At 46.3% G+C, this 11,156-nt stretch overlaps 1 protein-coding gene across 1 annotated transcript; it reads right to left on the reverse strand.

Annotated features, from left to right (window-relative positions):
• Positions 1 to 6,868: 6,868 nt before the first annotated feature.
• On the reverse strand, positions 6,869 to 9,563 carry LOC140484525 (neurogenin-3-like). The gene is made up of 2 exons (XM_072582904.1): positions 9,468 to 9,563; positions 6,869 to 8,351 (listed from the first exon to the last, which is right to left on the reverse strand). Exon 2 carries the CDS (start codon positions 8,348 to 8,350, stop codon positions 7,736 to 7,738), a length of 615 nt encoding a protein of 204 aa, XP_072439005.1. The 5' UTR covers position 8,351; positions 9,468 to 9,563; the 3' UTR covers positions 6,869 to 7,735.
• Positions 9,564 to 11,156: the final 1,593 nt, after the last annotated feature.

Below are 11,156 nucleotides of genomic sequence, written 5' to 3' on the forward strand. Positions count from 1 at the left end.
GAGGCAGGAATTGAACCCAGGTCTCTGGCGCTGTTAGACAGCAGCGCTAACCACTGTGCCACCGTACCACCCCAATTTACCTCTTGAAGTCTGAGGTGGAACGCTCTTGCATTTTTATAACATTTTTATATTTATTTTTTGTTTTGATTTGCATTCATATAGCACCACTCTCAGTCTCAGGACATCTCAGAAAGCACTGTCTAAAATTGAAGAGGCAGAATCAGACAATACTGTAGGAGGCCATTCAGTCTATTACTCCTGTGTTTGCTCTTTAATAGAGCTGTTCAATTAGTCCTGCTTCGCCCTATTCTTTCCCGTTCGCCCATTCTTTAAAATGATCAAGTCTGACTTCTTTTGAATATAGTCATTGCATCTGCTTCCACTGCTCTTTCAGTCAGTTCATTCTAGATCATAACAAGTTGCTCTTGAGGTTTCTGCCTCATTTGTCAATCCTCTTAAATCCATATCATCCAGGCTTGTGTACACAGATAATGTATATACCATAAATCAGAGCGGAGAAATTGAGGACAGATTCTGCTTTATCTCCTTGTTGGTGCTGCGTGAGGAGCAATGCGAGGTGACACTGGCAGGCTCTTAACTGAGGCACTGTTGCAATACTGAGGTTGATTGCATGGAAAATAAAAGGAAGTTGTCTTTATGCTTGGAGGGAACTGAATCATTGCTACATCTTTAATAGCCTATCAGGAACTCTTTCCATTTTCTACTGCCACCGAAAGCACTTTTCAATCTGATCCATGTGAGAAATGTTGTTTCTTTACTCGCCCCAAGGCCTTTCAGATGACGCTCCTAATGCAAGAAACCCACTTCCACCAGCACAGCAATCAATAAATTCCTTCTTAAATATGACAGCAATGTTGGTTGCAAGTACACAGTAGTGTGTGGGTTAACAGACTCTGAGTGTCTGTGTGTATTAGAGACCTTTTAATGAACTCAGATTCAGAATCGATGTTTCTGATGAACTGACCCTTTCGAATGGAAAAAAAAATGCAGTTTTCAATCAAAAGGCCAGAAAGAGAATCATTGCATAATAGGTTAAAGGGGAATGAAGAGGGAGCATTAGGGACCTAATATTTCAATGGCCATATATTAAAGATAACAACCTTCAAAGTTTAATAATTATACAGGTGCATAACTACAGAGCCATATGCAACAGGCCCCCTCATTCACGCAAAGCACATGACCACCACAGAAATGTTATCCATCTCCAAAAACATGTAAGGACATAATGTTTAATAATATTTCAAGTGATACTCTGAAGGTTAAGATCTTTTGAATCTGAGTGGGGACCCTCTGAGGTCTCTGGCTCCTTGTGCATTCATGATTTTCATTGATCTGACATTGAGCCCTCAGCTCCCCAAGGCTCCAAGCTCTGGAACTGAGTCAGTGAACAGCTTGGCCTTGCACTCGGCCGTTCAGAGGTTTTGGATGTAGGTTTGCTCACTGAGCTGGGAGGTTCATTTCCAGACATTTCGTTACCTTACTAGATAACATCTTCAGTGGACCTCATGCAAAGCAATGCTGAAAATTCCTGATTTCTATTTATATGCTTGGGTTTCTGTGGGTTGGTGATGTCATTTCCTGTTGTGATGCTGTTTCCTGTGGTGAAGTCACTTCTTGTTCCTTTTCTCAGGGGGTGGGAGATGGGGTCTAACTCGATGTATTTGTTGATAGAGTTCTGGTTGGAATGCCATGCTTCTAGGAATTCTCGTGCGAGTCTTTGTTTGGCTTGGATGTGTTGTCCCAGTCGAAATGGTGTCCTTCCTCATCCATATGTGAGTTTCAGAGGGGCTCTCAATAGCATCTCTTTGACAAACCATTTAGTCACCTCTTCTCATCTGTGCCTTGATGTCAAATTTAATCCCATTCCGAATCAAGCTGGAAAATAGTTTCCCAGTCATCATCACCCTACAAAGATTCGTCACTGTTATTCTCAGAACAATATCTCCAAGTCTTTACATTCATACACACATCACTTTACAGTAATAAGCACAGCAAACTCTGGGTATTTTTTTTTCCCATTCCATCCCTTGATGTTGAAGACAGGATCTTTTTTCCATACAAGCTCCATTGAACATTGGAATAAATAAAACAAGATTCCTTGAATTCCTTGAACCCTTTCTGCTATTCACTGTCGCCATGATTAACCTGCTGTTGCAGCTCTAATTTCCACCTTATCTCAAAACCTCTCCAAAAATCAATCTCTATCTCAAAGACACTGAATGTCCACAGCTCTCTGGAGCAGAAATTCAACAAAGTTCACAATCTTCCCCGGGAAGAAGTTTCCCCTCAGCTGGTTCTCCATGGCAACCTCTTCTCAGAATCACAGAATTGTGATGGTGCAGAATGAGGCCATTTAGCCCATCTTGCCTACACTGACACTCGGAACATTTAGACTTAGCACCAATCTCTTGTCTTTTCCCTGTCACTCAAAACATTGTTTCTATCTAAATAATCATGCAATGCCTTGTTGAATGCTTCAGTTGAACTTGCCTCTACTACGCTTCCAGGCAGTCTATTCCTAAGTACCCACTGTGCGAAAAAGACTTTCTCTCACCTTAAATTTGCTTCTTTTGCAAAACACATTAAAACCATGCCCTCTGGTTCTCGACCTGTTTACAAGCAGGAACAATCTTTCCCTATCTACACAGTCCAGACCCCTCGTGATCTTGAAAACTTCCAATCCAATTTCCTCTGAGCCTTCTCCTTGCCCATGAAAAGAGTCCCAACTTTTTAATTTTTTTTCTTCATCTCTGAAGTGTCTGATCCCAGGAGCCATTCACATTAACCTCTTTCTGCACTCTTACTCACATGCTTCCTACAGTGTAGAACCCAGAACTAGCCTCAAACGGAAGCATTAGAACCAGTTCAATAGAAAACGCAGAAGCATTTACCAGGAGCAGCACTGGGCATAGGTAAAGGTGACGTGGCAACCTTGTGAAGTTACAACACATGCAAAACAGACAGATCAAATCTAAGCTTCATAGTCCTGCCGTATCCAGTCATGAATAGCTGTGGACAATTAAACAAACAGGCGATGAGTCTCCACAAATATTCCCATCTTTAATGATAGTGAAGCCCAACATTTCAGTGCAAAAGATGAGGCTGAAAACCATCTTCAGCCAGGTGCCAAGTGAATGGTCCAGCTCAGCAACTTCCAGAAGTCCCCAACCCTACAGAGGACAACCTTCAGCCAAATTGTTTTATGCTATGGCTAAAGCCATTGGATACAGAAAAGGCCCTGACAATATTGCAACAATAGTACTGAAGAGTTCTGCTTCAGAAGTAGCCACATGCCTGTAGCTCCGTTTGAGTTCTGACAGCTCCTGATTTCATTACAGCCTTAATTCAAACATTGGCAAAAGAGCTGAATTCCACAGGTGATGTGAGAGTTATTACCCTTGACATCAGGCAGCATTTGACTGAATGTTGCATCAAGGAGCCCTAACAAAACTGGAGTCAACAGAAATCGGGAGGAAACTGCCCATTAGTTGGATTCATACCTGCACAAAGGAAGCTGGTTGTGGTTGTTTTCTATGAATCATCTCAGTCTGAGGACATCATTACAGCAGCTCCTCAGGGTCATATCCTCAACTCAACCATCCTCAGCTGCTTTATTAATTACTATTCCTCCATCATGATACCACACCTGGGATTTATGCTGATGATTGCACAATGTTCAGCACCATTCGTAACTCATCAGATACTGCAACAGTCCCTGTCTAAATACAGTAAGACCTGGGCATTATCCAGGTTTAGGCTCACAAGTGACAAGTAACATTTATGCTACATGTGACAGGCAATCACCATTGCCAACAAAAGAGAATCTAATCATTACTCTATGACTTCCGATGTCATTACCATCATTGAATGCTCCACATTCAATATCCTGGGAGTTACTATTGACCAGAACCTGAACTGGACAAGCCACATAGAATCATAGAAGATAAGAGTAGGTTTAGGCCATTTGGTCATTGGATCCTGCTCAACTATGTTTATAGGTTTCTGCAAGACTCCCCTCAGTCTTCTGAACTCCAGTTAATATAGTCTTCAGCAATCCAGTTTGGTCATCCCAGAAATCAGTCTGGAGTCTCAGGAATCAGTCTGATAAGCATAAATACATTGGCTACAAGAGCAGATGTGCAATGGAAAACACCCCACTTGCATGGATGAGTGGTGCTCCAACGACATTCAAGAAACTTAACACCATCCAGCACTAAGCAGTCCACTTGATTGGCACCACACTCACCAACATTCATTCACTACAACACTGACATTCAGTACGATCAGTGTGCACTGTCTACATGATGCCCTGCAGAAATTCACCAAAGATCCTTAGAGAGCACCTTTCAAATCAATGACCACTTGCTTCTAGAAGGACAAAATCAGAAAATACATGAGATCACCATCACCTGCAGATTGCCCTTCCAACAACTCACTATCCTGACTTGGAATTCAGTGTCGATGGATCAAAATTCTCAAACTCACTCCCTAACACATCATAACTGTACTGACACTCCTAGAACCGCAATGGTTCAAGGAGGCAGCTCACTACCACATTCACAGGGCAATTGGGAATGGGTAAACTGGGCAAGCCAACACCCCCACAACCTGTAAAAGAAGGTAAACAAATGTGGCCAATTCTGTCACTACCTCAGCATCCTGAGAACAATCTTTTCCAATTTTGTATCTGAATATTATGTTGCTGCAAGTCTCGAAAAGCACAGATAATGTGTGTCCTATTGACAGTATGGGACACCAGCCTGAGGCAGGGACACCAGCAAATACTAATTCTGCAGGACAAAAAAATTGGAAACTTCAAATTTGCAAGAGATGAGGGAAATTCAGCAGAATATGTTGGACTGTTCTTTCAGATACTTTAATCTCCCTTCGCCATTCTCCCAGTATCCAGGATACAATCAGATATATTTAAAAAATCAATACCTGATTAAATTGCAGATTCCCAGAGATTTCTGAACTCATCCTAAATAAAGTGAGATGGCAATCAGATTCATCCTCCTACCTGTCTTGGTTCCATGTGGTTTCAGGAGCTCCCAGAATATCAGTGGATTTCATTCCAAAGTGAACTTTCACTCAAGAACCCGCTTTACAGAACAACGGTAGGAAATTCTCTTTTTCCCAACATTTAATGGATGTGTATGAACTCTGTATGTTAAATTCACATATTTCCAGAGCAGGTTTGGAGACAATCATTCCTACATTTGATAGCCTATAACTGAGACAAGATACTTCGTTCACATCCCAAAATCTCAGCCCAATTCCTGCAAAACAGATTGAAAAAGGATGAGATTCTTCTTTCCAAACTATGGAGTGTGCTGGATGTTGAAGATTGAATGCTTTCCACTGAATCCCTCCCCCACTCATGCTCCAAACCCTTCCACTGCCTCTAACAACTCCCCCACCCCCACTGTCACCCCAACTTCATCCCTCACCTCTCCTCACATTCATCACACTGTGATCTCTCGGCTCCACACTCACCTCTTCCCCTCAGTACATGCTCATCTTTGCCTATTGACATGTGGTGATTAGAGGAATGTTCACTCACTGCATTCTGGGTTTGCTGAAACTTGGCCTTAAATCTTTTTCCAATATAAACTGACCACATTTCTCCACATTTTTCCAAATAAACAATTCAGACATAATTAGGGCAGACAGCCCTAAAATCAAAACCAAATCACAATGGAAATATATGAAGTTAAATAGAAATATTGTTTTGTCATGTAATAATGCACACCAGCCTCTATGGTGTCCACCAATCACAGTCGGTCAAAAGTGGAGAGTGAACACTGTGTACTCCCATTCCAAAGATACCCAGTCATGGACATAACAGCAGGTGAGAGGCAATGAGTCTGATTCAATGGCCCCACCAATTCCTGCTCTCTGCACCTCTTTATAACTCCCTTATCCAGGCCCATGGAGGACTCAGGAGGAAGTCCTCTGACTTGCCTGCAACTTTTCATACGATGTATAGAAAGATTGAGAGCAGGAGACTGGATGTAACTAAAACTTGGAGAACAGTCCCTTTTAGAAAATCTCAGACCGACTGGTGTCTTTAACAATAGAAAGGTGGTACACAGAGTCCTTGAGGCCAGAGAAATTACAGGTAGTCTGACAGTGTGTGAACTGACGTGACCCATGATTGCATGGACTGCTGTGTGCAATACCATGAACCCAAGGTTTTTAATAAATAGGAGACCACTAGCTCAATGCACCAAGTTTAAAATGATATAACAAATATGTTAGAATGTTCAAGGCAGGTTGACGTTCGGGGGTGGGGTGGGGGGGAGGTGGGGTGGGTGGTATCCCATACTGGTATCCCATCCCTCAGTCACTTTCACACTTAAGGTAAGTGAAGTTCCCACAATTAGGTAAAAACGATGACTGCAGATGCTGGAAACCAGATTCTGGATTAATGGTGCTGGAAGAGCACAGCTGTGCTCTTTCAGCACCAAGTTCCCACAATTCTCAATGCTCCAAGTTGGAATTCTGCCTGACTCTTTACCCATAGCCTGACTCCCTCTCCCATTGCCTGACTCCCTCTCCCGCTGCCTGACTCCCTCTCCCGCTGCCCGACTCCCTCTCCCAGTGCTGAACCAATACCTTCCGGTATGTAGCAGCTGATTCTCATTTTGGGGCTAGTTCCACTGAAGAACCAAGCCTTTAGAAAGCTCTTGCTGAACTGAAGAGGTCCACTGTCATGGATCTCTGTCTGTGAGAGCTTGCAACATTTTAGCTGCTGAAGGAGCGCTCTCTGGAACCAGTGAACAACTGCAAACACCTCCTCACCAAGACAATATTTTTATTAAAATGTTAAAAAAGCAGTCTGTCATTGTCCAATCACTCAACAGAATAATCTCTTATGTACAGAATATATATCTGGTCAGAATTTATCAATAAATATAAAAAAATGCAGATTCAATCAATAAATTTATAATTTTAAAAAATTAGTGGAAAATTCAGAGATAGAAGCACAATTTGCTAGCGTTTGTAGAAAATGCAAAAGATGTCTGGTTAGATTTCTATGAGCCAGAGAATCAAACATTGGTGCCCAGGTCAGTCCCAAAATGTCACAATCCTTTTATCCTGGAGGAAAGTCCCTTTGAGAAACAGATCCACATTACTGACCGAGGTTGGTGCAGCTGAAAGACAGTGCCGTGTCAGATATGGTCCCAAGAACAATCTTCATTTATCAGTCATCAGACGTGGATGACACTGGCTGGCCCAGTCTTTATTGCCCATCCCTAATTGCCCAGAGGACAGTTAACAGTCAGCCACATTGCAGTGGGCCTGGAGTCACACACAGGTCACACTGGATAAGGACTGCAGATTTTCTTCTCTGAAGGACATTAATGAACCAGATGGGTTTTAAAAATATTTTTTGACTGTGGTTTCAAGGTCACCATTAGACTACATTTCAATTCCAGACGTTTATTGAACTCAAGTTTCACCACCTGCCAAAGTGGGAATTGAACCCTCATCCCCAGAACATTCCCCCAGAACATGCAGGGGTGGCTTTGGGCTTAATGACATTACCACGACCTCCCCAGATAATGTTTTTGAACAAAAAAACTAGAGAGATAGCATCATCAGAGGAGGCAGCCCTGTTGGGGAGGGGACGGAGAGTTGGCTTGGAGGTTTAGAGGACATACATTTCTCCAGGCAGTGACAGCACAGGAAGAGTCCACTGGGGCTGCAATCAGATGAAGTCACTGAAGGAGGCACTGGACTCCAGCAGGCGGCACATAAGCCCTCTCTGGGGGGATTGTGGGGAATCGCAGTCAGGGGATGAGGATGAGTAGAGGCTCTGGGGGCTGCCCAGCTCTGATGCAGCTATCCCACTGGCACATTGCCCACGCCCCTGTTCTGCCAGCCGTAGCGTTTCTGTCAGTGCCCAGATGTAATTGTGGGCAAAGCGCAGCGTCTCAATCTTGGTCAACTTGGCATCGTCTGGGAAACTGGGCAGCACTGCCCGCAGAGCATCCAGGGCATCGTTCAGGTTGTGCATACGGTTCCTCTCACGATCATTTGCCTTTATCCGTCTGCTTCTCCTCTGCTTGCTGGCTGCTGCTTCACTTTTAACCCTGGCCCGGCTCTTGGGTTTTTTTCTTCGGACTGTGGTGGTGCCCAGGGCACCTCTGTGGGAGACTGAATCCCCCACCTCATCCCCAGAACCAAACCGGCTGCTCAACTGCTCTGGACTCACAATGGCCCCTGGAGAATGGAAGGAACTGCTCTCATCATCAGACAGCGTGTAATACTGCTCTGCATCACTGCTGAATAACACAAGGGAACAGCGAGTCTTGGGAGACATCCTGTGAGAGATCGAGGGCACAAGGAACAAATAAAGAGAGAGAGGAACAGAAAGACAAGGGAGAAGAGGGCAAAACAGAGGGGAAGAAACAGAGAGGGAGAGGGAAATACAGAAAGAGAGAGAAAGGGAGAGGGTAAAACAGAGACATGCAGATACAGAAAGTAAAAAAGTAGAGAGAAATAGAAAGACAGGAGGAGGGAGCAAAACAGAGTCAGTGAAACAGTGAGGGAAAGACAGAAAAGAGAGAAAAACAGCAAGGAGAGGGAGAAACAGAGAGAGTGAGGGAAAGACAGAAAGAGAAAAAGACAGCAGGGAGAGGGAGAAACAGAGAGAGGGAGGGAAAGACAGAAAGAGAAAAAGACAACAGGGAGAGGGAGAAAAACAGTGAAGAAAGGGTGAAATGGAGAGAGAGAAACAGAAAGACAGATGGAGGAAGAGGAAGAAGTAGAAAGAGACAGACAGAAGGAGGGAGAAACGAAAGGAAAGACAAAGGAAAAGAGAGTACAGAAGTACAGAGAGAGACAGATGGAGGGAGAGAAAGAGACAGAAACAGGGAGACAGAGAGAAAGTGAGAAACAGTGAAATGGACAGAAAGAGAAAGAGAGTGTGAGGGGATAAAGAGAAACAAAGGGAGTGAAGAGAGAGAGGGAGGGAGGGAGGAAGACAGAAAAATGAGAGAGAGGGGAAAATGTTAGTAGTGCAACTATGTAAGGAACAAGCTCAATAACTCAAATCTCTATCCACATCACATTCACATCAGTAACATTTTGTACAAATTTACAGAGTTTAAAGGCAGCTTGAGGCAGTAAAGCACATTTTACAAAAAGTTTGAATTATCTATGGATTTGATTAAGTTTTCATATCCCAAAGTGTAAAATATCAAAGAATCCAACACAAGGCGGGGAGCCAGGGAGATGCAGCACTGGGAGCTGGACAGAGGATACAGACTGAGGGCACAAGGGTATGTACAGGGCTGTATTGGGGACGGTACAGGGAGACGCGGGGGGGCAGGAGGAAGGTCCAGGGTGAGGGATGCGGTAGGGGATGAGGGATGGAGCTGGGAGGGGGGGGGGGGGGTGATGTACCGGGGAGAGGGCTCTCGGAGCCGGTCACCAACCTGCGCTGCTCCCCTGGAGCCTGGGCGGAAGCTGTTGGCGAAGCGGAGAGTGAGAGCGGCCCGGGAGCGGGGGTATTTATACCGGGACAGACTCCCCCCCCCACCCCCCAACACCCCGGGGGGAGGGGGGAGGGGCTGGGGCACGGCACACCGGCTCTTCCTCAATAACACGGAGCGCGTGTGCAGCTTGCGCGTTCCCGCGGGGGGAGGGGGCGGTGGCGTGCGCCGGGAACGTGGCGGAATGAAGGAGCCCCACCCCCCCACGTCCCAAACCGGGATACGGCCCCCGGAGCGCAGGGGGGAGTTGGGGGGAGCTGGCGGTGAGCCACTGCCCCGCTAACACTGCGCTGATACTCCGCTTACAGTGCGCTAACACTGCGCTGATATTCCGCTAACACTGCGCTGATATTCCGCTAACACTGCGCTGATACTCCGCTTACAGTGCGCTCATATCCCGCTTACACTGCGCTAACACTGCGCTGATACTCCGCTTACAGTGCGCTCATATCCCGCTTACACTGCGCTAACACTGCGCTGATATTCCGCTAACACTGCGCTGATATTCCGCTAACACTGCGCTGACATTCCGCTTACACTGCGCTAACACTGCACTAATATTGCGCTAACACTGCGCTGACATTCCGCTTACACTGCGCTAACACTGCACTAACATTGCGCTAACACTGCGCGGACATTCCGCTGACATTCCGCTAACACTGCGCTGGGGAAACTGTTCCTGTGTGACCTTTTTTTAATCGCAGCCGAGAATTCCGCTCCTGTTTAAGTGGGAAATGTAAAAGGCGAACAGAGATTTCCAAAGCCCCTTCAAAAAGTCAAAGTCCCTCCAACCTGTAAATTCCAGCACAGTCCCTCTCCAGCTGGGACTCAATCAAATCCCAGGAACGGGCGGGGGGGGGCAAGGCTGCTGTTGTTCACGGACGGGCTGGGGGAGGTGGGGGGGGGAGGTGATGTGGGGGTGGGTGGGTGATATGGGGGATGTGGATGCTATGGGATGTGGGTGCTGGGAGGTGGGTTCTGGGGGTGAGTGCTGGGGGTGGGTGCTGGGGGTGTGGATGCTGGGGGATGGGTACTGAGGGATGGGTGCTCGGGGTGGGGGTACTGGGGGTGGGGGTGCTGGGAGTAGGGGTGCTGGGGGCTGGCGCTGTGGGTGCTTGGGACGGTGGGGATACTGTGTGTTGGGGGGGGGGGGGAGGTACTCTCAGGCCGGTGAAACAGGAGGTTGGGTGCCCCTACTCTGTGGATCGGAGAGTCGGGGGAACACAGCCAGCGTTTGGGATCCGGGAGTGGCCTGTTCACATTAACCGGCTCTTCACAGAGTTATCGGGTCTTACAGCACAGAGACAGTGTCTTCAATCCAACCAGTCTATGCTGTCCATAATCCCCAAACTAAACTAGTACCTGCCTGCTCCTGGTCCATATCCCTCCAACTCTTTCCCATTCATGTCCTTATCTAAATGCCGTTTAAACATTCACCACTCCCTCGGGAAGTTCATTCCACACACGAATCACTCTCAAAGTGGGAGCTGTGGCTGTTTGCCTCATTCCTGTGGAACAGAGGGAGAGAGAGAGAGAGAGAGGCGGCCTGGGTCCCGAGAGCCGGTCACAGCGTGTGTAGGCGGCCCCGTGCCTCTGAATGGAGAGGGAGAGAGGAAGAGGGGGAGAGAGAGA

Source organism: Chiloscyllium punctatum, chromosome 13 (genome assembly GCF_047496795.1).
Source record: "Chiloscyllium punctatum isolate Juve2018m chromosome 13, sChiPun1.3, whole genome shotgun sequence".
In the NCBI taxonomy this organism is placed as follows: domain Eukaryota; kingdom Metazoa; phylum Chordata; class Chondrichthyes; order Orectolobiformes; family Hemiscylliidae; genus Chiloscyllium; species Chiloscyllium punctatum.

What these genes read in the sequence shown, in the direction of transcription:
- LOC140484525 (XM_072582904.1), bottom strand. Translation starts at nt 8,350, where the DNA reads ATGTCTCCCAAGACTCGCTGTTCCCTTGTGTTATTCAGCAGTGATGCA.